The sequence below is a fragment of the Siniperca chuatsi genome, linkage group LG1 (genome assembly GCF_020085105.1).
Source record: "Siniperca chuatsi isolate FFG_IHB_CAS linkage group LG1, ASM2008510v1, whole genome shotgun sequence".
NCBI classification, from domain to species: Eukaryota; Metazoa; Chordata; class Actinopteri; order Centrarchiformes; family Sinipercidae; genus Siniperca; species Siniperca chuatsi.
The window spans coordinates 25,801,945-25,828,045 of NC_058042.1; the positions used below are offsets into that span (position 1 = coordinate 25,801,945).

Consider the following 26,101-nt stretch of genomic DNA (forward strand, 5'->3'; position numbering starts at 1 on the left):
AGTGAGGACAACATGGGCAGATATAGGGCCACTTCATGGCTGGCAAAATGATTGTAATATCTGGAAAGAGAGGGATGCTGGTGTAAATAAGCATACATTTTCAATCTACTATATGATGAGAATCCATATGTGATCCCCAGGTGTGACAAACAAAAGGTTTGGATGTGTTCGTTCCAGATCTGTCTAAATGGTTTTGCTTTATTTCCCATTGAGATAGGGTGCTGCCTTACACTCTGCAGAGGATATAATTGCAGACCTTAAAAATACCCATTCTGTTTTGGCATGTGTGAAAAGCTGGGGGGAAAGGCGGGAATTGCTGGTCATGGGGGTACACGAACATGTGGTGTGTGTGTGTGTGTGTATTACTTGTGTGTGACAAGCATGGTTGCACATTAGAATGAGATGTTTATAACCCATATGCATGATTGCTACCATACATATATATTATTGTAGAGAAATAGTGGGGAAAAAATGACTCCATTGTTTCATTCCAAGAAACCTCGTCACGACAGAGTATATTTATGAGGTAGCGTAAAATGCACTATGTTTTTAGGGAACATATTCTATTTTATGTTGGTGATTTCCAAGTGTTTTCCCATTGGCCTGGGGGCCTGTTTGAATGAGTAATAGACAGAGTAATGGCTTCATCCTCGCCCCGCTAAATTTGTTTTTCTTCCTCCTGCCTTGAAAATACAAAAAACTGCCAAAAAATGATAAATAACAGCCACCCAATTACTCTGGCATCACTGTATTCAGGAATTTATGTTTACATTATCAAGATGTACCACTGCTCTGCATGACAACACCTTGCCACAGAAACAAATGCCATTTACATTTCCTCTGGGTGGTAGCTAGGTGCAGGTTCCTATTCATTTAGCCAGTTTGCTTCCTGAAGTAATGGGTGGCCCTGACCTAGAGCCTCTCTGTCAGCCCATTAGTGAGCGTGGAGAGCATTGCATCGGCGCCTCTGCTGTTCTGCCACTCACAAACACCCCCTAGAATCAACACAAACAAGCCCAGAACGCTGCCCCTCCTGCTCACATACACACACAGCCAGGCAAGATGAAGCTGGGGCATTGATTTTATAATGATGCCCTGGCTGCTTCCAGCCATGGAGGAATTGAAGCTGGCTGAGCTGAGCTCTTGGTGTGTGGAGAGTTTTTTGGATGGGAGCCCTGCTGGTTGCTGGGACTAGTCCGGTGGAGAGGCTAGGCTACAGACGTGTGCAGTCGGTGGATCCAGAGCATGTAGAACATGGAGAGGCAGCCGTGCCCAACTTTACAGAAGCACCCAGAGCCAAGCGTCCCTCCACAGCACACACAGACCTGCAACTGCCAATCAAAGCAGCCTCGGGCGCTGCCACTGCCTTGTTCGCATAAATTAGCATGTATTTGCATAAGAATCTACTCGTTTAGCAGACCCACTTGGCTCTCCCCCCAAATGGCATTTTCTCGCTTCCCCCCTCCCTCTATCTCTCACTTTTCCTCTCCTTATCCTTTTACAAGCACCGATAAGAGCTAGAAAATAGTGTGTTAACCCTTTTCATACCAAACCTCTCTTGACACAAATTACATGTGTGCATGCATGATTGAATGTGTGCATATGCTTGTTTGTTGTGGGTTTGCAAATGAGCAAATTAACCAACAAATGAATCAAAAAACAAACAAACAAACATCGGTACATCGGTACCATATTACAGTATTGCACACAGTTCATTACATTTTCTGAAAATTGCTCTTGCTTTGTTTGTTTACTCTGAGAATCTTCTGTTGTGGGAGGAAAAGTTCTGCTTTAGCCATTACCAACATCTTTAAAATGTCTTGCACTTCAAAGTTGCACCGCAGCTTGTGTGTCACATAGCATTCACCAACACGGCTACATTATTCAGCGACAACTTTAATGCCTTGTTTCACATGGTTCAGCCTCAATAGCCCACAGAGAGCAGCGGTGCATACATACCCTTCTAAATTACAGAAAATTCAGTTACTGGTCAGCAATGGTTACAAGGAAGGTGAGTGAGACAGAGTAAGACAATGAGATGACATGAATTTTTCACAATCAGCAGTCAATCAGGACACCATACAGCAGGCCTGGCAGGGATTAATAAGTAAAGAACAGAGAGGGCTACCCATTGCCCTGAGCACACGTTTTAGCATCCAGTAATTGGCTAGGATTGTGCCTTCAGAGTCAACTTGAAGCTGATCCTAATGAAGGTTTCGCTGACTTTGTCGCCCATTCTGCTTACTTTTAGCATGGTACACGGTTCTCATCTGGTAAATTATTGAACGTGGTCTTTGGTCCATAAAGTTGACTGGGATTGCTAAATTCTTTGCTCCCAGCTATACTCCACAGGTGATTTGTAACCATGGATATATTCAACAATGGATGAGGTATTCAAACATGGTGCCCCATTCATTCTAATGAAAGCTGCTTGCCAAGCACAAACAATACACTGAAAAAGTTTATCTTGCTTCCCGCTTGCCTATAATGCATCCACATCTTTGTCTTTGTTTGGCTCTGCGTGGCCAACAACCTCTCCACGTAAACATGGGCACCTGTGTGGGAGGTGACATTAATTACACACAAATACACATTCACATGTTAGATAACATGAGTAAGATGTGTGTTCAGGTGTGAAACTATGTGATAGGTGGCACAATATGGAGGGTGTCTAGTACGAATGTGCATGCATCTGTAAGAGGCATTCTGAATCACAAACACGAACATATGTGCCCACAAACATGTATGTTAATGATGCAAGGATTATATATGTGTACATGTGTGTGGCAGCATGAAAGTTAGAATGAGGTATGTGTATGTTTGTGTAAACAAAAATTGATAACATACACTTTTAAGCATGCTTGAGGACAACTGGCAAATTTTAGCTCAGTCTGTGTATTTTTTGTGTGTGTGTGTGTGTGTGTGTGTGTGTATGTGTGTGTGTGTTTGTGTTTTTAATTTTATGTCCAAACAGCAGCTCAAACCCCAGGAGGTTGTGCAGTCGCTCAGGGGGCCGCTCTCCCTTTCCTTGCTCCCTGCTGGTCCAGGCAAACGGCTGAGCTCCCTGTCACCATCTCCAACCTGTGTTTCCTTCCTTTCCTCATATCTAATATGAGTCACACACACTCAAAGAAACACACACACCCAAAGGGCTTAGACTGCCCTGTCTCATCCCATTTCCTCAGTGCCTTTGATCCACAACCCTCCCAAAAATACATTGCCCCCCTTGCAGTGTTAACTTCCTGCCATGCTATTTAAGCTTCCTTGTCTGCCTGGAGCGACCACAGCTTTGGCGCTAGCTGCTGCTGTCTCCTAATGACAGTGGTGCAAGGAGAACAAGCTGGGGGGTGTCGGACAACAGGAGCAGGACAAAAGGCCCTGAGGTGCACCACAAGATAAGAATGGCTCATTATCGCTGAGGAAGGGTTAATGTTCACAAACGGCTCTGAAGGGCCCCTCCCCAAATGCCGCTGCTTGTTATGAGAGCTAATGATGTCAGCGGAGGGCCCTGCTTGTTGATTAGCCTAAATGGAGGACTAATAGAAGAGCATGAGCGTAATTAATGACTGAAGGGGAGCCTAACGAAGGCGAGAACACACCACTGTGGTCGTGGGTGTTCCCGGGTTAAGCGTGTCCCCGGACAACAGGGCAGGGCACCTTATCAGCTGGCCACGCTATCCCCATGCCATCCCATGCCATGCCCTGCCATGCCATGCCATGCCACGACACCCACTCCAGCACCCAGACAGGCCAGCCTTTGTGGCCAGGCCTAATTAGCTGTCACAGCAGGTGGAGCAGGGACCAGAGACACTGTGTGGTCTGCTCTCTGACAGCACAGGTCCCCGCAGAGCTCCCCAAGACACTGACCGCACAGGAACAATGTGTGTATGTGTATGCACGCATGCGTACATGTCTGCGTGTGTGTGTGTGTGTGTGTGTGTGCGTGTGTATGTGTGTGCGTGGGCATTTTTGTGTGCTTGAGTTTGACAGAGACAATGCGAAGAAGAAGAAAAGAAAGGATGTGATGGTGAAGGGTATATCAGGATGCAGTGTACACATACTCCCTCACAGACAAGCAGAAAGAAGCTCATTTTATTGCAAATGTAGAAAGAAAATGGTACAGTGTAGGCGTCTGTATGAGTGTGTGTCTGTGTTTGGAAAAGTTTAATTACATTTCAGTTATGTTTTGCCTGTCACTGCTTTAGACAGAAATAGTCAGCCTTCACCTTAGCTACCCCAGCTACAAAAAATACAACACAAACAGAATAGAATAGAATTTAACTATTATGGAGCAAATGAGATTATAGTATATGAATAGAGAGTACTGAAGATACAGGAGATAATACTAAGTCTGTCGGGGCGCAAAACCACAGTGTCATCCTCACTGACAGATTTACAGGTTGGAGCAGATGTGTGTTTGATTTATAATACATGTGAATTAGATGTAGTAGATTCCATAGATACCCCAGACACTGAAGACAGATAAGGTAAATAACTAATTTTAGGTGAAAAGATGCTTTCGCCAGGCATATCTGTGACCATAAACAATAATTCAGCCCTCCTCTCCCTTAATAGCAGCCCATTTACACACTTCCTCTGAATCGTCAGACCCCTGTCACCGCCCTCCCAGCACAAAACATAGTGTGTTTCCCTCCAACCTCCTGCTGCGTTTGTCCCTCTTCTGTTGCTTTGTGCACATGTATGCAGGGAAGATACAATGCATTTTGATGCTCCCTTCTGTTTGCTAAGGCCTGTGTAAGCTGCAGTAATACTTCTTTACTGATAGCTCTGCTCACACACGCACACAGTCACACACACATACACTCTGCAGCTCTATACACTCCCCTGGTTTAATCTATTACCATTTTTATGTGGCTCAAATATTCAGGCTGTGTTAACCAATGCATCATTATGAGGCGTATAACTGCAAAAGCCAAAGGATTTATAGGCTTAAATAAATTATGTGATACGATAGTGCAAGTTTTATGAGTTGCAACTTTGCAAATATTCTTTAAAATAATAATAATAAAAGAAAAATATCTAGTGTTGTTGGAAGATGTGAGAAAATGATTCCTCTCCCCATTTTGTTAAAGCCTGCCTTTAACTGCACATCTATCTCAAGCTATTCACACTATACCTTTTCTTTACAATCATCTCACACACATTATATGAATTGATGGGTTCATTTGTGGCATTTAAGCATCGTATTTTTTTTTCCTTCTTGCATTGCTACTGCTATTATTTCCCTCCATGTCGTACTTGTGTTCACTTAATGTATCTCAAATCATTTCTGTTGAGCATACTCATACACGGTGATGGCAAATGTTACACTCAAGCACACACAACAACATACACAATGATGTATTGTGCATTTGCAATGTAATATGTTTTACACATGGTCACTATACATCACCTCTGATGTTGTGTGGGTAGGTCTATTTGATCCCATTTGGCAGATGGATCCAATTGTCCGGGCTGATATTGGGCTGTGACAGAAAGCAATCTAATGGCAGGCTCATTGATGATGATGAGTTCTGTTCCATTGCACTGAGATCCAGTCCAATTTCAAAAGCAAATTCAGCCATTCATCTTCCAAATAATTGTGGCACTTTATCAATTGCTCCCAGTCTTTTATCTATCACTTCGATTGATGTGATCATTTTCACAAACAGCCTTCTGTGCTAACGGCTTCTTGGAACACACTTGCAGGGCTGTGTGCTTCTGTGTGTGCGCTAGTATGTGTCTAAAGGCATTTCTGCACAAGTTTGCCAGGATGCGTGAGTGTGTGTGTGCATGAATGTATGCATTTCTTTCTGACTGAGCAAGTATGCTTTAGTGTGTATGTCTCTGTGTGGTGCTTGGTTATTTTGGTTATTGGTGCTTCTATTGCTCATTACAACAATACATCTTCTGTTCCATTATTATTATGATTATTATTTTATTTCTGTGTTCGTTCTGCTGTGTGTATTTATGAGACCATTTAACTATGATAGTGTCTGTTTGTTGAGCATCTTCATGCTCGTGCCTTCCATTTCTATCAGCAGCCAGTGAGAGTGTTTTTGTGTGCATGTGGTCAGGTTTATGAATCCATTGTTCCGTTGTGTGTTGCCACATGCATGTGTGTGTAATACTGTGCATACCTCATATTATAAGCAGCCTGTGAGTATGGCATGAGATTTTATCTTAAACCTAATAGAATCAATGCACAAATGTGTAAAAGGTTCACCTGTTAATGTTGGAAAACTAAGACGTAATCAGTGGTGATAGCAAAAACGGCAAAGACAAAAAAACTTCTCAGAAAAAAGGTCATCATATTTAAGTAAAAACGAGAATCAGACTAAAAACGCAGCACAGCCCACAACAACAAAATCTATCAGATAGATAATCTGGTAGATGATCTAAGTTATATGATAATTGTGCAACAAAAAGATAAAAAAATATCTATCATAATAAAACAGACAAAAAATAAATATTTAATTTTTAAGCACAGTGTATCTCACTGTTACCACTGGCACTGACCAAAAGACAAGATCATACAAGGTTGATTTGATCTGATGTGATATGAGGCACTGGTTGTCTAAAATACCAGGAGATAATGTATGTGTTTATTTGTATGTGAATGTATGTACCATTGTTATGCTAAAAGCAAGTGTGTGTGTGTGTGTGTGTGTGTTTGTGTGTATATGATCATGCTGTTGCATGCAGTTTTTGACTGTGTATCCTCTGTCTCCAAAATGTGTATGTGCATAAACACTATGTGATCCCTGCCTTGCATCACTATCAACAAGCTGTGAGTGTCTTTCTGTGTATGTGTGTGTGTGTGGTTTGATGGTAATGTGCTAGCTAGTAACTAGTAAATTCTTACAATGTATTGTTACTTTTTAAAATTACCATGTTGTTTTATTTGTGTCTTTTTTATTAGTGAAAATATAAAACAAATGCATCTCAATTTAAAACATTGAATTAACGATTTAAAACATTACTTTATTAACGATTTAAGTTAGCACCTGGACAAACTCATGTCCATGATGTATAGTCCCCAAATGTGAAAACAGGCAAAGAAGTATATTCTCAATATGTATAGAATAAAAACAGCCACAAATGTGTGGATCTGACCCAATCTTAATCTTTGTATAAACAATATGCTGTTTAAGGACCAGTCATCAGCCTTTGGCTACATTAGAAAAACAAATACAGTTTTATTTACATTTAACATTTTTCACCAAAATTGTGTTGATTGTGCGCATCCTAAAGGCCAAACAAACCTAGTGAATGCATTTCCTACTTAATAAAACATTTTTAAATTTGTATTGTTTATATGTTGTTCTCATTGGTCCAATACTACCTTTTACAGCACACTAGCAGAACAGAAGCTAACCTGGAAGTGTGACACAACATGTAGCCTGAAAAAAAGTTAAACACTGTACAATGCTGCCATCTGTTTCTAATAATAATGATAATTAAATAAATATATATCTTTATATGTCTATATATTAAAATATATGGATCACAGGCACTCTCCTCAGTACCCGTCCCCATACTGGTCCCCCTATCCTCGATGTTGTAGACTCGCCCCTGGCTGCCTGTATGTTATATGCCTCTCTGTGATTTTGTGCATTTTTGCAGGCATGTGTTAGTATGTGTGTGTGTGTGTGTGTATGTGTGTGTTTGTGTGTGTACGCACCCTGGGCCTTTAGTGCTCAATTGTTGAATGTTGTCATTGCCCATAGCAGAGCGAGTCCAGCTCCATTCTCCCGTTCGCTCTGTGCTCTGTGATTGCTCACCGCTGACTCCTCTCATCAGCATTGTGGTGTGTATGGGCTGGAGCGCAAACCCGGCTGCCAGGTATATGAGAGGAGCAGAGCAGGATATACACTCATAAATCTGACAGATGCATGGTGTGTCATTACCTTCCACTTATTATTATTCTCCCACTCCTCTTTATACTGTGAGCCACTTTAGCTGTTTTCCCGGCCCCGGCTCAGAAACATTTGTACTGTGGCCTTGCGGAGTGATAGATGCTGCTGGGGAGGTACCAGGTTCCATTGTTGCGATTCCAGCTCTGGCTTTTCTTTTGTGTGCAGTCTGGGCATTTAACCTTCTGTGTGTGGGGGTATGCCTTGGCAGCAGTGTGTGTATACTATTATCAACTCGGGTTCTATTGTTTTTGCACATATCTCATATACATACACACACATATCCACTTTCCACAGAATCTCTCCATTGACAACAGCTCAACATACATGCCATTTTGAATACTACTTAACAGAGGTCCAGATATGTTAAATACTTGCCATTTAGAGCAATTGTTAACCAAATGTTAAAAGCAGAATTCAGAGCATAGCTGAACCTTCTTGTTTCCTAATCACGGGGCCTCTTGTATCCATTATTTCTCACTTCTCTTTCTCTTCCTTACCCTTGCTTGCTGCTCCTTCCTCCTTTCTTATTCCACCACTTCCTTCGCTACTCTTCTCCTTTTCAAATGTACAAATATGTACCACACACACACAGACACACACACATTGCCCCGGCATGGAGTCCCTGTGGCCCAGAGAAAGAGAGAGAGACAGGCAGAGAGAGAGGAGAGAGCAGCAGTCGCCTCACAAGAGCAGACCTCATAAAACTCCCTGTCACTTTGACTAATTTGTTAGTCTTGTCTCACTGTGTCGAATCGTCACCCCCCTCTACCCCCTGATGCACCTCTACCCTGACTCTCCCTGTCCTTCTTTCCACCCCCCCACCCCCCATCATATCCATGGGAAGAGGAGGGAGGGAGATAGGGAGGAAAAAATGGGGCAATAAATGTAATATAGTGCGCTGGCCATTGGTTGCAGTGATCTACACAGCAATTCATCTACAGTCAGAGGAAGAACAGAGGCTTTATGGAGCAGAGGATAACATGATGGCTCGATTTCTCATCCACTTTCTGTCTCTGTCTGCCTCTGTACCACCTTGAGAGGAGGCCTGCTGGGCACCAGTAGAGTAAAACTATAAATAGGAAGGGTGAATAGGGATATTATGAATTGCAGGCTGGGCTACAGTTCCCAAGACTAGATTGGGTTGGACTGGGCCAAGCAGGTAGTTGCAGTATAGATAGGTTCAGATGTTCAGCCTGGGCCACTCAGTGGACCAAAGAGCCGATACCAGATTCATAGAGATAAATTAAAAGCCAAAATCCTGCTCCGGGGGGAATCAATTGCCAGGTAATTATGGAGAACGGGATGGAGATTACAGAGACAAAACACAAACACAGAGATATTATCCTATGACGCTGCAGCATCACACTAGGGAATACTATGTTATCTGGATACGAGCAACATTTTTTTGCTGTTGCTGCCCCCCTCCCCTTCCCAAACCGACCCCCAGCACCTTGTCTTTAAATAGGAGCTCGGGCTCAGAGCTAAAAATAGGCCGCATTTCACCGCCAGCCACCCTCTGCTGAGCTGTCAGCGCCCCTTCTCCCTCTTCTTCACAGTGAGGCAGACACTGCCCTCCTTCATGTGTTTTCGAGGGAGACTGGCAGTGTGTGATCACTCCAGCTCTAACCCATCTCCTCCAACACACACGGCAGGCCCAACCTCTCCTGACTCACTGGCCTCACAGGGAGGCTGCTGTGAACTCACACACCAATTTGAGAGAAAGACTCATTCCCGCTGTGCTGGCCCTGTTTCTCTTCCACACAGAAATGAGGGGCAGGATGTCCTGACGTGTGAGCGATGGGTGATGGAAGCAGTAATTTGGGCCGGTACAGTACAGGCTGTGCAGGATGTGGGAGCTTGCTTGCCACTGAGATAGGTCTACAATGAGATAATTGTGTTTCAAAATGGTGTGTTTTTTTATTCAAAGGAGGGAAAAAATTATTACATTACCTGAATAGATTGTGAATGTATAAAGGATCCGATCTGGACAACTTTTGTTTTATCAAGGAATTTTGCTCTCTGTTTGAATTTACTGTTTTCCTTTAATTTGGGCTGGTGCGATACAGGCTGGAAAAAAATAAAAACTTTACCTAAAATAAATAATAAAATTAGTTAAACCAATGAGACCATGAAACTTTAAAGTGAGTATTTACAAAAAATTCATTCAATGAAATAGAATACTCTTAATTCCCTAAACCTCCAATGGTCAAAGGTCAGGGTCCTTATATCTCTGTTTGGAATGATGTTTCTTTTCCTTAACCATCGTCACTAGCTCTTTGTTGGCTCTTTAAGAAAAGTCAGTCTGCATTAAACATCTTTAATTGAGCTTAAAAGGCTGTAAATGGCATCAACACCTCCAATGAATCACTGACGACGAAACAGCAGAATAATAATGAGAGGCATCAAACAATGGATGGCTTATCAAATGAATGGTACCTGATGACTTAAAAACAAAATGGTATCTGATGTGTGAGATGAAATGAAAGGAGTTTAAATGAAATAACAGCAAAGAGAAATGACTGAACCAATACCATTTTATTTATTTAGTTATTTGTTTGTAACATTTCACTGTGAAGGTCATAGCTTTAGAAAACATGTGTCCAGTTAGCTTAGCTTTCATGAAAAATCTTAAAATTTAAAAATCTTAATCTCAAAAATGTACTATTCTCATTACATCACCAAACTCCTTCAGCCAGTTCTCACCAATCACAGTGGGACAATAATAGCATGTAGCAGTGCCTCCATTTCAACAAGTCTTGCTAAAGTAGTACGGTGTTCTATGTTTCAATGCATTTTAAATAGAAGTAGAGCTTAATCTGTAGCTGTGATGAACAACTGGGTGTAACTGTTTCAGTTCTATTTGACAGTTGTGAGTCAGGAAACAAGTTAATTGATTTAGGAGGAAAAAAACATTTCTACAGTTCTCTAGGGGAAGTCATCTAAACAGGATTATTTTGGGGAATTGTGAGTTTATGCAGGGCTCAAACAGAGTAATGCTCAATCACAGTTTTGGCAGTAGTTGCTTTGTTGTTGCATGTAAATTATTTTCATTTAGTAGAACAAACTAAAGGCAACCAGAATGACAATGTGACATATTTTTTACTTGTATTGCACAAATTGTACTGTACAACAGAGTTACACTGCACATATAGTTATAAAGTGAATCATTGTTTCTTTCACAATAAAACAATGCATTATAACAGAAAAATTGGTGACCAGTATCTCCACAAATGTAAATTCATCTTAGAGAGGTGCCACTGGCAGATGATGAACCTATTTGAGGCGACAAACTGTATATTTGTACCTTTCCACCTCCCGGACAGGAATATTTTTGTATTTAGACAAATGGGTCTAGACTCTTCCCTTCATTTGGTGAGCCATATTCGTCATGTGCCACTGTGATTGGCACAGCTGTTTAAAAGTTATGAGATGAGTAATGTGACTGGCTGAGAAGGTAATGATTCATCACCACACCCTCCTATTAATATCCCACTTCACCCAACATGCCTGTCAAGCGTGGATGCTCACTGAAGAACAAAAATAGCAGGTGTGCCCGGATATGCTTTCATCGTGCATCATGCACACTTGACACAACACTTGCGTGGATCGTTGTAAATGTGTAGTTAAAATAGGGCCCAATATGGCTAAGCTATAAGCTAATTTTCATTACAGCCTTGTTAAACTATCGTTTGGAAATATCTTTCATTTTATATTGTATGCATTTAGCTCACTGTTTTTTTCTGAGTGACTTCACATGTAATTGCACAAGCGACACTTAAATAACTTTTTGTGGGTTTTGCCCACTGCCCACTTTACCAAATATCTACTCAGAAGACATCAGAATTATCTGTGTGTCTCCGGTAGTTAGTTCTGTCTGATGCACAAATTATTGTAGCATATATGTGAAGTACTCATAGTTGATTAGTATGTCTCTAGAATTGGGAAGCACTAACAGTTCCAGACTTGTTTAGTAGATGAAAAAGAAGGTAACAACTGACATGGCATAAGAAAAGATAAATGCATTTCAATTTACAGATTAGGACCTTCCCAAGTATAATTTATTCGGTCCAATTCAACTTTAAATCGCTAAAAGGTTTATCTTCACACTGGATAATGCTAGTCATCTAAAAAGAAAAGAAGTGCAAGAGTTACAGCCAAAGAGACTCAACAGTGGACGAAGAGTGCTCACACTTTTGTCATGGTCCTGAGAGAACATTTTTCTGTATTTAGAGTGTCTGGTAGATAGCATTTGTCCTTGCTTGCTCTGTGAGCGGTGGTATTCACAAAGCATGGTCAAACACGGTCAAAGGCCAAAAGTGTCCTTGTCTCTCTTTCTCTTCACTGCACTGTTATCAATCAGACAGACCAGCCAAAGACAGATGGACTGAAATGCATACACACACGGACATACGCTCTGAAACTTACACACAGTCCTTTCTTAGAAAATGTTAGCAAGTTCCTCTCTTCCACACTGTTGGTTTTCCACCCCTCCGTGACTTCAGCTGACTTTTATTCATCATAACAGAATGAAAAATATAGATTTGCCCCTGGAGATTAGAACAAAGAAAAAATGAATGTATAGACATAAAGGAAATAGAGCATGAAGGAGGGGGAAATATGGAGAGGAAAAAAAGTGAGTCAAAGAAAAAGAAAGACAGAAAAAGGGAGAGATGAGGAGAAAGAGAGATGGCCTCTCTAAGTGCAGCAGCACACAGGCACAGAGCTGTGAGTTCCCAGGCAAGACAGCATGAGCTGCCTATTTGTCAGCATTGATCAACCCATTAAGGGGCTGTGGTGGGAAGCATATTGGTTTTGGAGGCCAAAGGGGCAGAGAGAGACAAAGATAAAGCAAGAAGGGGGTGTTGAACTCCTTTCAGCCTCAGCAGCCACACGTCTGTAGGATGAAAAAGCCTGTAGTCTTCCTCTCCAATGTCTATGCAGTTCATTTTGCAGGGCCCAACGGGAATGTCATTTGTCTTACAGCATCTCTGGAGGCTCCACTGTATGTGTTATCTTAGCTTTCTGCTGCTGCAATGCTAATAAGGAACTAGCTAGCTTCTCAGACAGACAGAATGTCACTTGCCCTCGTCCTCAGTGTGTACCTACGTATGTGTATGTGCGCAAAGGGTGGGTGGTAGGGTGGGGGCCTACGGGAAAGCAGGCTGCCTCTTCGCCCAGCCTCTGATGAATTCATATAATTAACTCAGCCTTGATCTGTTGGCTAATCCTGCACTCAGTAATAAGGGATTAAAATGTCACCTAAGCCACCTGCTGTTATTGAGCCCCTAGACTTTTTGTGCCTATGTGTGTGTATGTGTTTTTGTGACAGTGAGAGAAAGAGATGAAGAGGGGGGGTAAAAGTAAAGTGAAGTAAAGTGAAAGATTTCTGTGCATTAGCGTGTGTGCTAGAAACATTTCCTCTGTTTGCACAAAAAATTGTATGCAGAGGACACTATAAGGTAGCTCAAAGAAGCAGACATCTTAACTACTGCCATATGCATGTGAGCGCTACTCACAACTCCATAGTTTGGCATCAAGTTGAACTCCATAATTTGGCAGGAAGCTGGAGCAGAAGTTGCAGCAGACTCGCTCTGAAAAGTCATTGTCACAGTCACTAAAAAGGGACATGAAAGTGGGACATGCTGGAAGGTAGGAGTTGAGAAATGTTTTTTTTCCTTCTCTCTCACTATGACCTCCTTGGACCAAGTAAAGAAAAAAAGAAGAAAGAAAGGAGTGCCAATTGGTTGGCTAACAGCCCGCAGACCAACGACCAGCTTGCCTTGCCTGCCTGCCGGCCACCTCCGCTCGGTTGCCTAGCAACCCCAAGTGTACTTTTGGGTTGTCTAATGACTCTAGTTGCTGCAGTGGCTCAGGGGCTACTAATGAAGCCTCTTGACCAATCGCTGCTGTTTAAGACCTGGAAGCTGAATGATCACTGGACAGGGATCTTGGGACTCCAGGCTACCCTAAACCTCTTATGTGAGACAAATTCTGCCCCCAACCTGAGCTGCTGTCAAGACACACTCACACACACTCACACACTTACAATATGTACACAGTCACACACCTTAACTTACTGCTTACAATGCTTCAAATGACCTTAATTCTCTCCACCGCCCACTCATATACATCAATGCTTCACCCTACCTGAACTTTACCTTAGACTCACATGTAAACATATTCAGTGGAATATTGATGTCTGTTATCCAGCTAACTGTCTCTGTCTGACTGTTTAAGGCAATACAAAGATGATAATAATGATGCTAAGGGCCCCTTTCGCCCTTGATCCACAGAGTAAACACAAACCAACAGGACTTTATGTGTACTCCATTTTCTCAGAGACTCAGAAAGCCATCCTCTGACACAGTAATGGCTGTAGCTCAAACATCTGGACTCACAATCCCCCTTGAGAACATAAGGAAATTTTCTCTTTTTTTCAGGCATGAAAGAAATATTAGTCACCTCCATTTTACTATGGATGTTATCTAATAATTGTTAAAGGACACGTAAAATATGTTTATATAGAGTGACTAACAGTGAGTCAACAGGTCAGTGTCTTTCTCAGTGATTCTTCAACTCATCAGACACAAACATCTGCAGAAACTGATTATATGACCTTTGTATTTCAGTTTATATAAGGATGGTCATTGTAACCGCAAGGCAACATACCCCAAAACACTACAGTCTATTACTAGATGTAATTCTAATTAGTGACAACTTAGAGTATTGCTTTTGTTTGTTAGTGCCTGCAAAGTTAAACACTATCAACATTGTCCACCTTAGAAAAAACAAGTTTTTACACATTAGCAGAAGAAGTTACAGCTAGCATTTACATCTGTGTGGAGATACGTGCGTGCTGGTCCATTTGTATGGGCATGACTGCGCCTGCGTCTGTGTCTCTCTGTGTGTGTATGGCTTCATTTGCTTGTCTTTGTGATGCGTCCATCATCTCTCTAAGCTTTGTTCCAGTGTCATAGCATATTGCTAGGCGAGTACATTACGTCCCCAGGGTGTCACCATGTATACACTTGTCTATACATGTCCAGCAGTCTTAGGTCTATATTTGGCCGTGGTCAACTGCTGTCAAGTGCTGCGTTGCCTGAGGGCCAACACCCACTGTGCTGCCCTAGCTGACTGATCTGAGGGGGCAGTACCGTGAGCCATTCACTGGCACTCACATGTTGGACCTGTCCGCGTGGCCTAGTTAGAAAGATAGGCCCACTGCCAACTAAAGCCAGAAAAACACCATGCCAAATATAAAACACAATGCCAAATATGACATGCGTGGGTAGCCTCAATAAGCAAGGGTCTTCGAGGGTGGTTGTTAACACCCACCCTTTTCACAGAGGAACGAGGGGAAATTATTCTTGTTTCAGAGAAGGCACAAGATCAAGTGTTTTTCTGTTTTCTTATTCAAACTCCAGGGAGTGAGAAAAAATGAAACTATAGACAGGGGAGGGAAAAGAACCAAGGGAGTTTTTATTCACGGCAGGCAGTTTTTAAAAGTTTTTTTTTTTATGTTAGCTTGGCAACGTTTTGCTTTCACTTCACTATAGCATGGATCTTCAGAGGTTGTTTATTGATTCCCTACTGTTAACCTTTCACAAGCTGTTTCACAGCTGCAGTGTTCCGTGACTTTCAATAGCTTCCAGTAGGAGGAGGCTAAGGCAGGGTGGGGTGGGCTGTCCAGACCAGTGGCATATTGGTCGTGAGTTGCAACATGGCTTGGGGGTAGAGAAAGGCGGGAGAGGAGAAAGGGATGGAGGCAGAGAAAGAGGGACTGCTGAGGGTCAGGGATGAGCACGATATAGCTGGTGACTGGGAGTCTGGAGCCAGGAGCGGACAGGAAGAGCAAGGGCCAGCCTGAAAGGACCTCTCCCTGTGGGGCTGGGAGTGGCTGATGTAATGGCATTAATCTCCAAGTGCCATCTGACACCCAGTGTGGCTCCGTCATTGAAAAGTGCTAATTCTGCTGAACTGTGAGGGGAATTCAGGCCTCTCTAGAGGCAGTGCCCTGGATTAATTAAACACGCTGGCATGGAGCACTGCACAGATTTATCTCTTTTACGGCATCGTCACTTTGATTTTTGTGTTCAGCTCAAAGAGTAGGACAAACCCAGGACACTGACGACAGGAACACTGCCACATTTCACTTGTTTTCGTCCCACTTCACATATTGCAGTGGTGGTGCCTATCGTTTTGTGCTAACCTGGGATTTCCCTTCTATCCTCCTCTCTCTTTCTTTCTCTCCCTCTGCTTCTCTCTCTGTCTCCAGATGAACCGGCCCATCCAGGTGAAGCCAGCCGACAGCGAAGGACGAGGAGGTAATTAACCTTCTCCTGGTCTCCGTCGCACACCCCCCGTAAAAAACACACTCACACAAACACACAAATACACTTGAACAGCACACACGTAATCCTTAATATTCTGCTCTCACTTGAGACACTCTGGGAGTTAGTAGAGTAACCCGTAATATAGGTCACTTGCTTCTATTGACTTCCCATCTGTGCCAGCAGAGGGGCTGTCTCAGGTTCACAGTCACTGGTAGTGGTTCAAAGACAAGACAGAGAGACATGGAAAGAAAGAGAGAGAACTAAAAAGAGAGAGAGAGAACGGAAAAGATTGGTGAGTTGATGACTTCCATCCCGCAATCGCCATAGAGTGATAGTAAAGTCTGCTTATAGATAAGAGGCAGTGGAATACACCCCAAACATACATAGACACAGATAAGCACAAACACACATACACACACACTTAAAGAAACATCTATAAACATCTAACGTTCAAAGAGCTACTACTTGGAGAGAGACACTATTAATTTGACAGAATTAATTAATTTATCAATTACTGAATGAAGGGAACGTAAAGGTGGACATATCATGATTTAAGGAGTTCGGAACCTCTTTGTGGTATACACAGTATCCGTTTTTGTCTAGAAATAAGAACACAACTAATTGATTGTTATACACAGTCCATGTTTCGCTTGTCTAAAATCAACACACATATGAACAGTATTCACTATAAATGTACATATCTACCTACCATCTTCTCTGACTGTCTACCTAGCTACCTATATATCGGTCTGCCTCATTAATAGAACGCTCACATGATTACACTAGGATTATATTATATAGTACAGATTGTTGAACCATCTAAAAGTTAGCAATGATGTTGATCTCTGTTGACATACTGTATATGCATCAATGGGTGCAATTCTACAAGTTAAATTAGATCATCTGTATTAAAAGAATGTTCTTCTTTAAAAGGTAAACCCATCCATTTAAAGCATGTATTGTGAAATTCATTAAAATGTGCAATTCTGCTTTAACATTGCACCAATTCTCTTGCTCAGCTTTCACCCTCCATCTTCAGTCTGACTGACATGGTGATTGACTAGATCATTCTGAAGCCATTTGTGACTAACATCACTGAGGTTAATGCAGATTAAGCCAGTTAAAGATTTACATGGGTGGAATTGGATCTAATTGGACCCTTTTGTGTCTGCCCTGTGCTTACATTTCAGAGTGGTGATTTAGACTGCCTAGGTCAGATTAGACTGAGCGACTTCACTGATTTATGTGGTCAAGTGTGAATCAGATGGCCCATTTCTATTGCCACACACACCCCCATGTAGATCTTATTTTTGTCATGGCGGCACTTTAATTAACGGCCATCTAAAAACAGGCAAAGTCTGACCGACAAGGCCTGGGCGAGAGCCAATCGGCATTCTTACCAAGATAAATTGGATCTCTGGGCTTAAGAGGGGAGGATGGATGGGTCCCAATATCAATTACTACCCTTTTTCAGCAAAAAGAGAAGGGAGATGAACAGGCAGTGTGAATGAAATACAGAGGGCTCTTAGGCTGGCACAGCCCCTGCTAGTCTGTCAGATGAACTTTCTATATGGGAGGACAGGATAGGACACAGCACAGAATGAAATAAGACCAAGCAGACAGGCCCCAACAGAGATATTGAGCGTTAATGGCAACAGGAAGTCAGCAGACAGGGCAGGGAAGTAAACCACAGTCGCGGCTGACAATGAAATGAGATTTACTATGAAGGCCTGTGGTTAAAGGAAAACAGACAGCCTAGCTAGGACTGACTAAAGGAGAGAAAGTAGTGAGGGATAATCTGTGGAAGGTTGAGGACCAGTCAGGTACACCAATCCCAGTGGGGCCTCTAGATTGTCAAACCCAGAGCTGAACCGGGACATTTGCGCCTCTAGAATGGAGTCACATTTATCACTACCAAGACATCAGCAATTATCTGTCATGGGAACTCGTGCAGGGGTCTTGAACACGTGCCTGTGCAGGCATTAGGGCCCATTACTCCATTTGGAGACTCCAGTTGCCCCTCTTTTGTTCATGGTGTTCCTGAGAGACGTCCTCTCTCTGGGGATATGGAAGTGTCAGGAGGAGAGGTAAAACCAGAGCTCAGAAAATGACTATGGGGGCCCACCGCCGCACAGTCCTGCCGCTTGGCTGCCATTGTGGATCACAGAGCTGATTTTCTGGCTGTCTATTACAATGACTCATGTCTTATTTTATTTTTTCCTTGGATTATCAAGAAATAATTGAGCATGGGAGGGGAGCGTCACAGCCCTTGAATCTATTTCTGTTCCTTGAGTCAACTGACCTCCACAAAGTCCACATTTATCTAATGTGCTTAACAACACTTTTTTTGCCCAATTCTATCAAACCACGATTTCAACTCAGAGATACTGAGACACAATCGAGGCATGGGTCTTCTGCTCACTCGCTGTGGTCAGTGCAGGAACAGACAGACTACTATATTGCCACATAAAACCAAGGCAATTTTCTTCAACTCAAAAGGGGCAGAAATGAGGAAAAGTAGACATCTCTTGCTCTCTCTCTATTGCTTCTTTTCTTTCTCTTTCTCCCTCTCTCTGTCTCATTGGTACTGCAGTGCAAAGGGAGAGATGAAGCGAGTGATAGAGAGAGAGGTGGGGATTCAGTACAAGTCTCATGGAGGAATGCGAGAGAGTGAGAAATGGAAGACAAAAAGAGCGAGAGGGGAAGAGACGACAGGATGAGAAAGTTAACGGAGGGTGATGGAGGCAGCTGAGTGAATCTCAGCAGTAAATCATCTCAGAGCCGCCCCATCCCTATCTCCTCCTCGCCAGGAATCTTTTTCCCCCTGACCTTGTCTGCCGCTGTGTCTGTGAAGAAAAGATGGGGCCAGATTATCTATGATTGGAGATGGCCATTATCTAAACACAATCTCGGAGCCAGGTCCCACTCCTCTAGCCACTGCTGTGAGACTGGAGACCACACTGATGAGAAGAGAGATGATGGGTCAGCCAGCAACACCCTCTCCTTTTATTAACTCTGATAAGATGGTTTCAACACTCTCCCGAAATGCCCAGCAACCTCCATCAACATCGACTTTTTCACAAAGTGCGTCTCTCAGTGCATTTGTCTACACACCGTCTCTTTACCCTACTTGTTTATTAGCTCTCCATACTTTTGTCTTATTGGATACTTATACAGTGCCAGGAGCATTGCAATCCCTGCATTTGATACTCAGCCGCCCTGTGTGAGCCTTTTTAATATCTTACCCATGCCGTTTGTCTGTCTGGCTGAGGGGAGTCTTTGTGAATGAGTCGTGTTTGTCCTTGCCAACCTGCTGCTCTTCAGAAGGTTGACCCCAGTCGGGCAGTGAAGAGATTGACAGGACCTTAAGATGTTGCGCACTGTGCTGTCATGCCCCACCCCAGCAGGTAGGGAAGAGTGAGGGCTGCTGGCTGGCTCAGTCTGGCAGGCCACAGGGGAGGGGCTGTCTGGAGGCACCTCACGCCCACAGAAGAGCGCGCTCCACTTTACATGCAAATGAAGCCAAAAGATCCCTCTGTGCCTCTGGACACGATCGTGCAAAACTCTGAAAAGTCAAGAAGAACCCTGGCAGCGGTTGATATGTGTGCTGAGAAATCCGCACAAAGACATGGGGACACATAGGCAAAATAATTCAGGGATATCCAACAGTGACCATTGCAGGGTATTCATTTAAGGTTTTATGGCATTGATTTAAATGACTTTTTTGCAGAGCTCCATGATTGGGCCTTGCCATTAGAGAGGATGGTTTCTAATGTAGAAAAAGAGTTAAAATATTTGGACAGAAGCCGCAACAGGCAATTTCTCACAAGTTTCCTCCATTGTTCTGTGTTGGTTTTTGAAGATGCATACCAGAAGGCTTAAAGCTCCCCTCCCACTCCCCTGGGTAAATGGATGTGACAGCTCTAGTGGTATAAGTAATGCATTTACAAACACAAAGCCTGTATCCTCTCATCGTGTCTGATACACTGACAATTTGAATGTTTGTTCTCCTCTGATTATTCCATTTACCACCTCACTATGCTGGATAATCCACTTGCATACATCAGATTGGGACCAGTAGCAGAAAGGTTTAGTGTGTGGTTTCACATCATTTTCACTGGGATGGGGTCTAATTACTTCTGTTAGCTGGGTAGGAACTAAACATGAGTTAGAAGTCGAATGGGGCTTATTAAGTAGTTGAAAGTGCAAAGGGAATGCTTGTGGGGCTTAAGAAATGCAGCTGAACAGATACATACATCATGCAGGTTGTTTTACAATTACCTCATTATATTACTTTACACTTTATACATTGACTTCAACACCGCACTTGTGCATATTGACACTGAATAATACATCAAGTTTGAGCATTTAGAATTCTAGCATTATATATATTTGGAATAAAACACTATACCTTATGAACAATCTCACTTAGGAAAATGGTTGAGTGGGTGCATAAACATGACATTATTCAGTAGCCCACATAAATTCTGTACCTAAATCTCCATCAAGCTGTATTTTTTATTATTAATATTAAATCAAATGATTCCCTGTAATTTAAAAGAGCTGCTCATACTGCTGATCCTAGTGAAAATTAATATCCCACTCTGCAACTTTTTGCATTTGGGGGCAGCTGGTCCCTGCTCCCAAGCTTGTATGTTACCTCTAAAGAAAAAAAGAGTTGACATTAATTATAACAGCTAATATATGTATTATGAGTAAGTCCATAACACTGAAACAACTTAAGAATGTTAAACCTGGGTGACTAGGTAACCCAGGTCTGGCAACCTCCCTGGTGCACCTGCTAACATCGTCTTGTACAAGGTGCAGAGATGCTGAGCTGCTTTCCTGAATACATTGCTAAGTATTAAACAGCTATCTTGAACCTTCATCCCACTATCCATACTGACTTTGTTAATATAGGCACCAATGATGTTAAGTTAAAAAAAATCCATAAAACATGGGTAGTAAAACTAAACCTGGGTATTTTCTCTATAGGCGAATTCCCATGCTAAGGAAAGGTTGTAGGCATATTTTTTATGTTGACCAGTGTTTGCATACTGTGAGATACATGTCCATGTTATATCAGAAACCTTTTCTCTTTTTTTTTAGCAAAAATACTTCCACTTGTTTTTATGTTGTTTTTCTCTGGTCCATTCTGAAAGCCATTTATTCCACTGTGTTTAATGTTGATCTCTTTCAGTCATCCTTTTCACTCATTGCCATTATAGTAAGTAATTGTTGCAGCATCACCACATTTGCCAAATACACTGACAACCCCACTTTGCTACTTTTGTTAAGACAAAAAAAATAACTTATCCTATGATTCTAAGATCTGGCACGTGATCAAATGTTATTCTGTGACTTTTGTTCTGTGATATGTCTGATCTAGTACTAATTTTAAAAAGAATATAGTAAATGCTGCCATTTAAACAGTTATAGATCCCTAAGGGGAAATTCAATTTGTGGATGTGTAGCAACTACTTTTCTTGATAGAGTACTGTTCACTTCACTTAATTTTCTTCAATTAATTTCTTTTTAAGACTGCAACTAACATTTTTCCTTAATATCTACCCTAATTATTTAGTTTTTATTAATGATTAAATATCATTGATTTTCAGTGATTGCTTGTCTAACAAATAATTTTAATAGATCAACTGTTTGGAACACTATTTCTCTCACAAGAAAGATAATGATAATCTATTAATGTATCTACAAAATGTGGCATGGAGGTAAAGTTTTTGTGACGAAATGAGGCTAGAAGGTGAATTATCCCCTGAAGTTATTTGGGGCAGGGAAATTAAGTCTGGTAAGGATGTGAAAGTGTTGGAGCCAGAGTACTATTAACTCCAGATTTAGACAGTTAAACAGAAGAGTATCTTTGACAAATAATTATTATTTTCTCTCTCCATGATGTGTAAATGTTTAATGCTCATTATCTAAAATGCCTATTCTCAAAGCAAATGGCACCTTTTGATTCCAAACAGACTCCTGCCTTTACACAACAGGGACATACAGTACAGAAGATGAAGTCTAACTCAATATTAAGAAGCCATTCCCAACATTTTGTATACTCGGCCTGAACGCCTACATGTGTGAGCATGTCTGGTGGCGGGCCTCCCAGGCAGCAACGCACCAGCATCAGGCTTTTCTAATGAGACCATAAGAAGCACAACTTCTCTGTTGTGCTGCCTGGAACATTACTCTGCATTTGAAATGCACCCAGCGGCCTAACAGGCATCTTTTATCGTTGGATGCAGCTGTCCATGCTTTCTGAACACTTACTACTACCAAGCTTCCCTAACTACTGCCAGTGGGCAATAAGTGATAGAATCATGAAAATAAAAAAAGAAGAAATATTTACCACGACAAAGGAGCAGGAGAGTAATTCTTTAAAGAGAATATTCCCATTATTGGCAAACAAAAACTTTTGAAAAGTAGACTTCACAGCAACTGGCTCTTTGCCTGGAGAGAAAGAATAGGGTGAGGGATGACAATAAAGGGTAAAGAGAAAGATACAGAGCGAGCGATAGAGAGAGGAAGACAACAGAAAAGCACAATCTATATGCATATACTGCTGCCTACAACACAAGTAGCACTTTATTCCATGGAGAGAAGCATCAATCTTGACAGCATATGGCGTCTGTGCAAAATCCATTAATTTTTAATATACCGGGCGCTGAAATGAAAAGGCTTCCTGAGACAAGCAATTGTCAGATGTCAGTAGTGTTTTCATAACTTTTTTGATCTCCTTTTTTATTTGCATTCATAAAACAGGGCTGTCCACATGCCACCTCAGTTTGGACATGGCTGGAGAGTGACAATGAACCATTTTCCACTCAATTGCTCCCACCTTCAGTCAGGAGCTGAGGCACTAGGGAGAAACAAAGAAGACGTGTATTACATTGTGTGTGAGAGGAAGTGAGTGTGCACTGGCTGAGGCCTGAAAATGAAACATTATATGTTGCCACACATGTACATAGGCATTAATGTATACATGTAGACAGTCCTGTACATATAATAAAATATGAAAGCATGTGTTAACAAGCTAAATCAAAGCATTTGTTCACATTCACTTCCATACACCCAAACCCATTTTTTAAATAGCCTATGTATCCTTGAATCTGCTAATTACATTTTCAAGTATATAGCAGAAATTCATGGATTAATTTGTGGTGTTTGAGGATGCAATGATACAAAAAAATCTAAATAATGTAGCCTGGCTTCTAACTACCACACATGCATGCACACACATTATTATTTTAAAGTAGTGACAAGGTTTGAGAGTGCAGATTACAAAGGTCTCTTCAGAGTAGAGCAGAGAAGTGCTGTAGAGCTCAAATGTTCTCCAGCTGTGTGGCTCAGCTCTGTTAGAGGGATAAGATGAGCCGCTCTCAATGAGAGATAAGTACCAAGAGGTCAAACAGTCAGCTCAATGAGTTTTGTCATATTTCTATATCCTCAGACAGTTCCATAGGAAGGTCTTCACCCCTCTTAATGCAAATACATGACTGTACACTCACTTCCTCTCACACTTGAGAAGAGTATTCTTTTTTTTCTCCTCTCCCCACTGTTAATGGGTAACTCTTTGGAGTCATGGAGTCATCTCCTTGTGCAGAGGATGCATTGCAAGATATTTGTTGATATTCATAAAATGCCAATTTAAAGCTTGCGAGTGGCCATAGGAGATGAGCGGGAACTTGCGAAATCCAATAAGAGCTGCTTTGGAGACAGGTGCAAAGCGAACTAATTAATAGCAATCTATACTCTGGCCAGGGCATGCAGCAGGCCGACTGAGACACTCTTAGGTCAGGCAATGAAAAGATAGCAGCAAATTCATTTTCTCACCGTGGCTCTCCCAAAGGAAGGCTCCCAAGTACACTCACACTTCCTTTAATGCCTTCACTGGGGTGTAATTTATTTTTGCATTTGCCAGCACATTTGGAAAGTTCATTACTTCACTCATGGCTTGTTAATTAGCCTTGTAAAGTCGCCATTAGATCTCCTCGGGCTGGGACCGAGATGAGACTTTTGTCCCAAAACATTAACACACTGCAGGAGGCCTGTAAAACTACACTCTGCCCATTTAAGTTGTAACAGTGACATCTCAGTGAAAATGTGAAAGATGGACAATCAAGTCAAAGTCATATGTGCTCTGGATGGGCTGTTTCCTCATTTCATGTTTCACCTTTGCTGCCGTGGACAGGGGTCAGGCTAATTTCTCTCTAACACCTGTTCAGGGCTGACTTTACAGCTATGCAGCGCCTTTGCCGATGCCCAATATCCAGCTACATGTCTGTCCTCCTGTCGGTCTGTGCTAAATCCCAGTAGTCGACAGTATAACTGGCTGTCTCTGTGGTGATCTCCTCAGGGTTCTCGCTCACTTCCAACCCTGGAGCTCCAAGGGAGGAGGAACAGTAATGAGCAGTAGTACCAGGCTCAGCTGGCAGGTTTGAGAATTCCTGCTGTGTGAGGCGTGACTACAGGAACATGGACTGACACCACAGCTACAACACCAGCAGTAGAGACCAGGCAGCATGGCCTTATTGATTATGCAGGTGCTCATTTGTGTGGCCAAGCGGGTAGCAGGCACGTGTCTCATTTGAACTTTACAGGAATGGAACAGGATCCGATTTCCCTGCTGCAAAAAAAAAAAAGGAAGCCCTGGTGCTTTATTTTTAGAACAGCTGCGTCTAATGGGGCCTGGCAGGTACAGGAGGCGTCACATCTGTCGAGGCCCAGGTGATGCTCTCGCCCTCCGCTCCTCCCCGCTCCCCCCCGCTCCCAACCAGTCAAATGACTCACACTGAAGATCAACAGTGTCATTTCCAATAAACTCTTCTTCCTCTTCCTGCCACTTTCCATCAGTTCTGGCGATAGGTTCTTGCTAGTAGCCATTTCATTCCACAACACAGTGGAATAGGGGATGCATAATGTAAAAGATGTAAAGAAGATGAATGCTCTGTCTAATGCCAGGGCACTGGGAAGATTAATTAGAAAAATCCAGCTTTGTGACTGGCCAAAATTTAGTGGTATAGAGCCCATACATCTGTGCCAGAGTGCCCCCCTCTGGAGCTAAGGAAGTAACTATGACATGCAGTAACAGTGATGGTTTTGGTATAGGTGGAACTGCCCTTCAAACTTAATGAGGAGTGACACTGCAAATTTCACTCAGTTGAGTATTGGTTGGGTAATTTGGAAAAGTCAGTGCTCAATGTCAGCCCAGATGTTAAATCATACTAGATTTAGCTAACAATTAGACTGTACAATGGGGACTGCTTTCTTACTTCTAACTTAACCTTGACCACTTATCCATGGTATTTTCCGATTGATAAAGTTTACAAAAGATGTCGGTTAGGTAGTCAGCCCTGATATTTCCATGTTTCATACCTAGCATTGATTTTAAATTCACTTATTTTACTGTCGTATTGTATATAATTATTTACCAATAAATGGCCAGTAAGAATAAGATCTGATCCCCCTCCAACCACCTCACCTCTCCAGTCATGTTATAGCTACAGTTTTCTATTGTTGACACACAAAACTTAATGCTTTGTCATTCTTTCAGTTCAAGGCATGGAAACTACACCGTGTACTGTAGCTTTCATAGTTCAAATGTTTTGCAATGCTTTCTGCAAACAAGGCATGGTTATTGGGATTACATTATGCAGAAAAAATCTTTACCCTTTAATTTATATACAGCTTATATAGAATTATGCAGTGTGTGCACAAAATAGTAGGAAGACAAATTATTTCTCAGAATTGTGAATCTAGCTTAATTTTAGTTTTTTATTTGTTGCAATTGTTAGAGTTGAAAAATGACAAATCTGCAAACTTTTGGCTGATAATTAT

The 26,101-nt window shown here is 42.1% G+C and overlaps 1 protein-coding gene across 11 annotated transcripts in view; it reads left to right on the top strand.

Annotated features, from left to right (window-relative positions):
- The window catches only part of celf6 (CUGBP Elav-like family member 6), a 142,124-nt gene that overhangs the window by 75,585 nt on the left and 40,438 nt on the right, over positions 1-26,101 (top strand). For all 11 annotated transcript variants that reach the window (XR_006378024.1, XM_044196216.1, XM_044196171.1 and 8 more), the window contains exon 3: positions 16,195-16,243. Coding sequence is in view for 10 of the 11 variants with exons in the window: in XM_044196216.1 (XP_044052151.1) it covers positions 16,195-16,243 (49 nt within the window). In the remaining variant the exon portion in view is untranslated. The remainder of the gene's footprint in view (positions 1-16,194; positions 16,244-26,101) is intronic.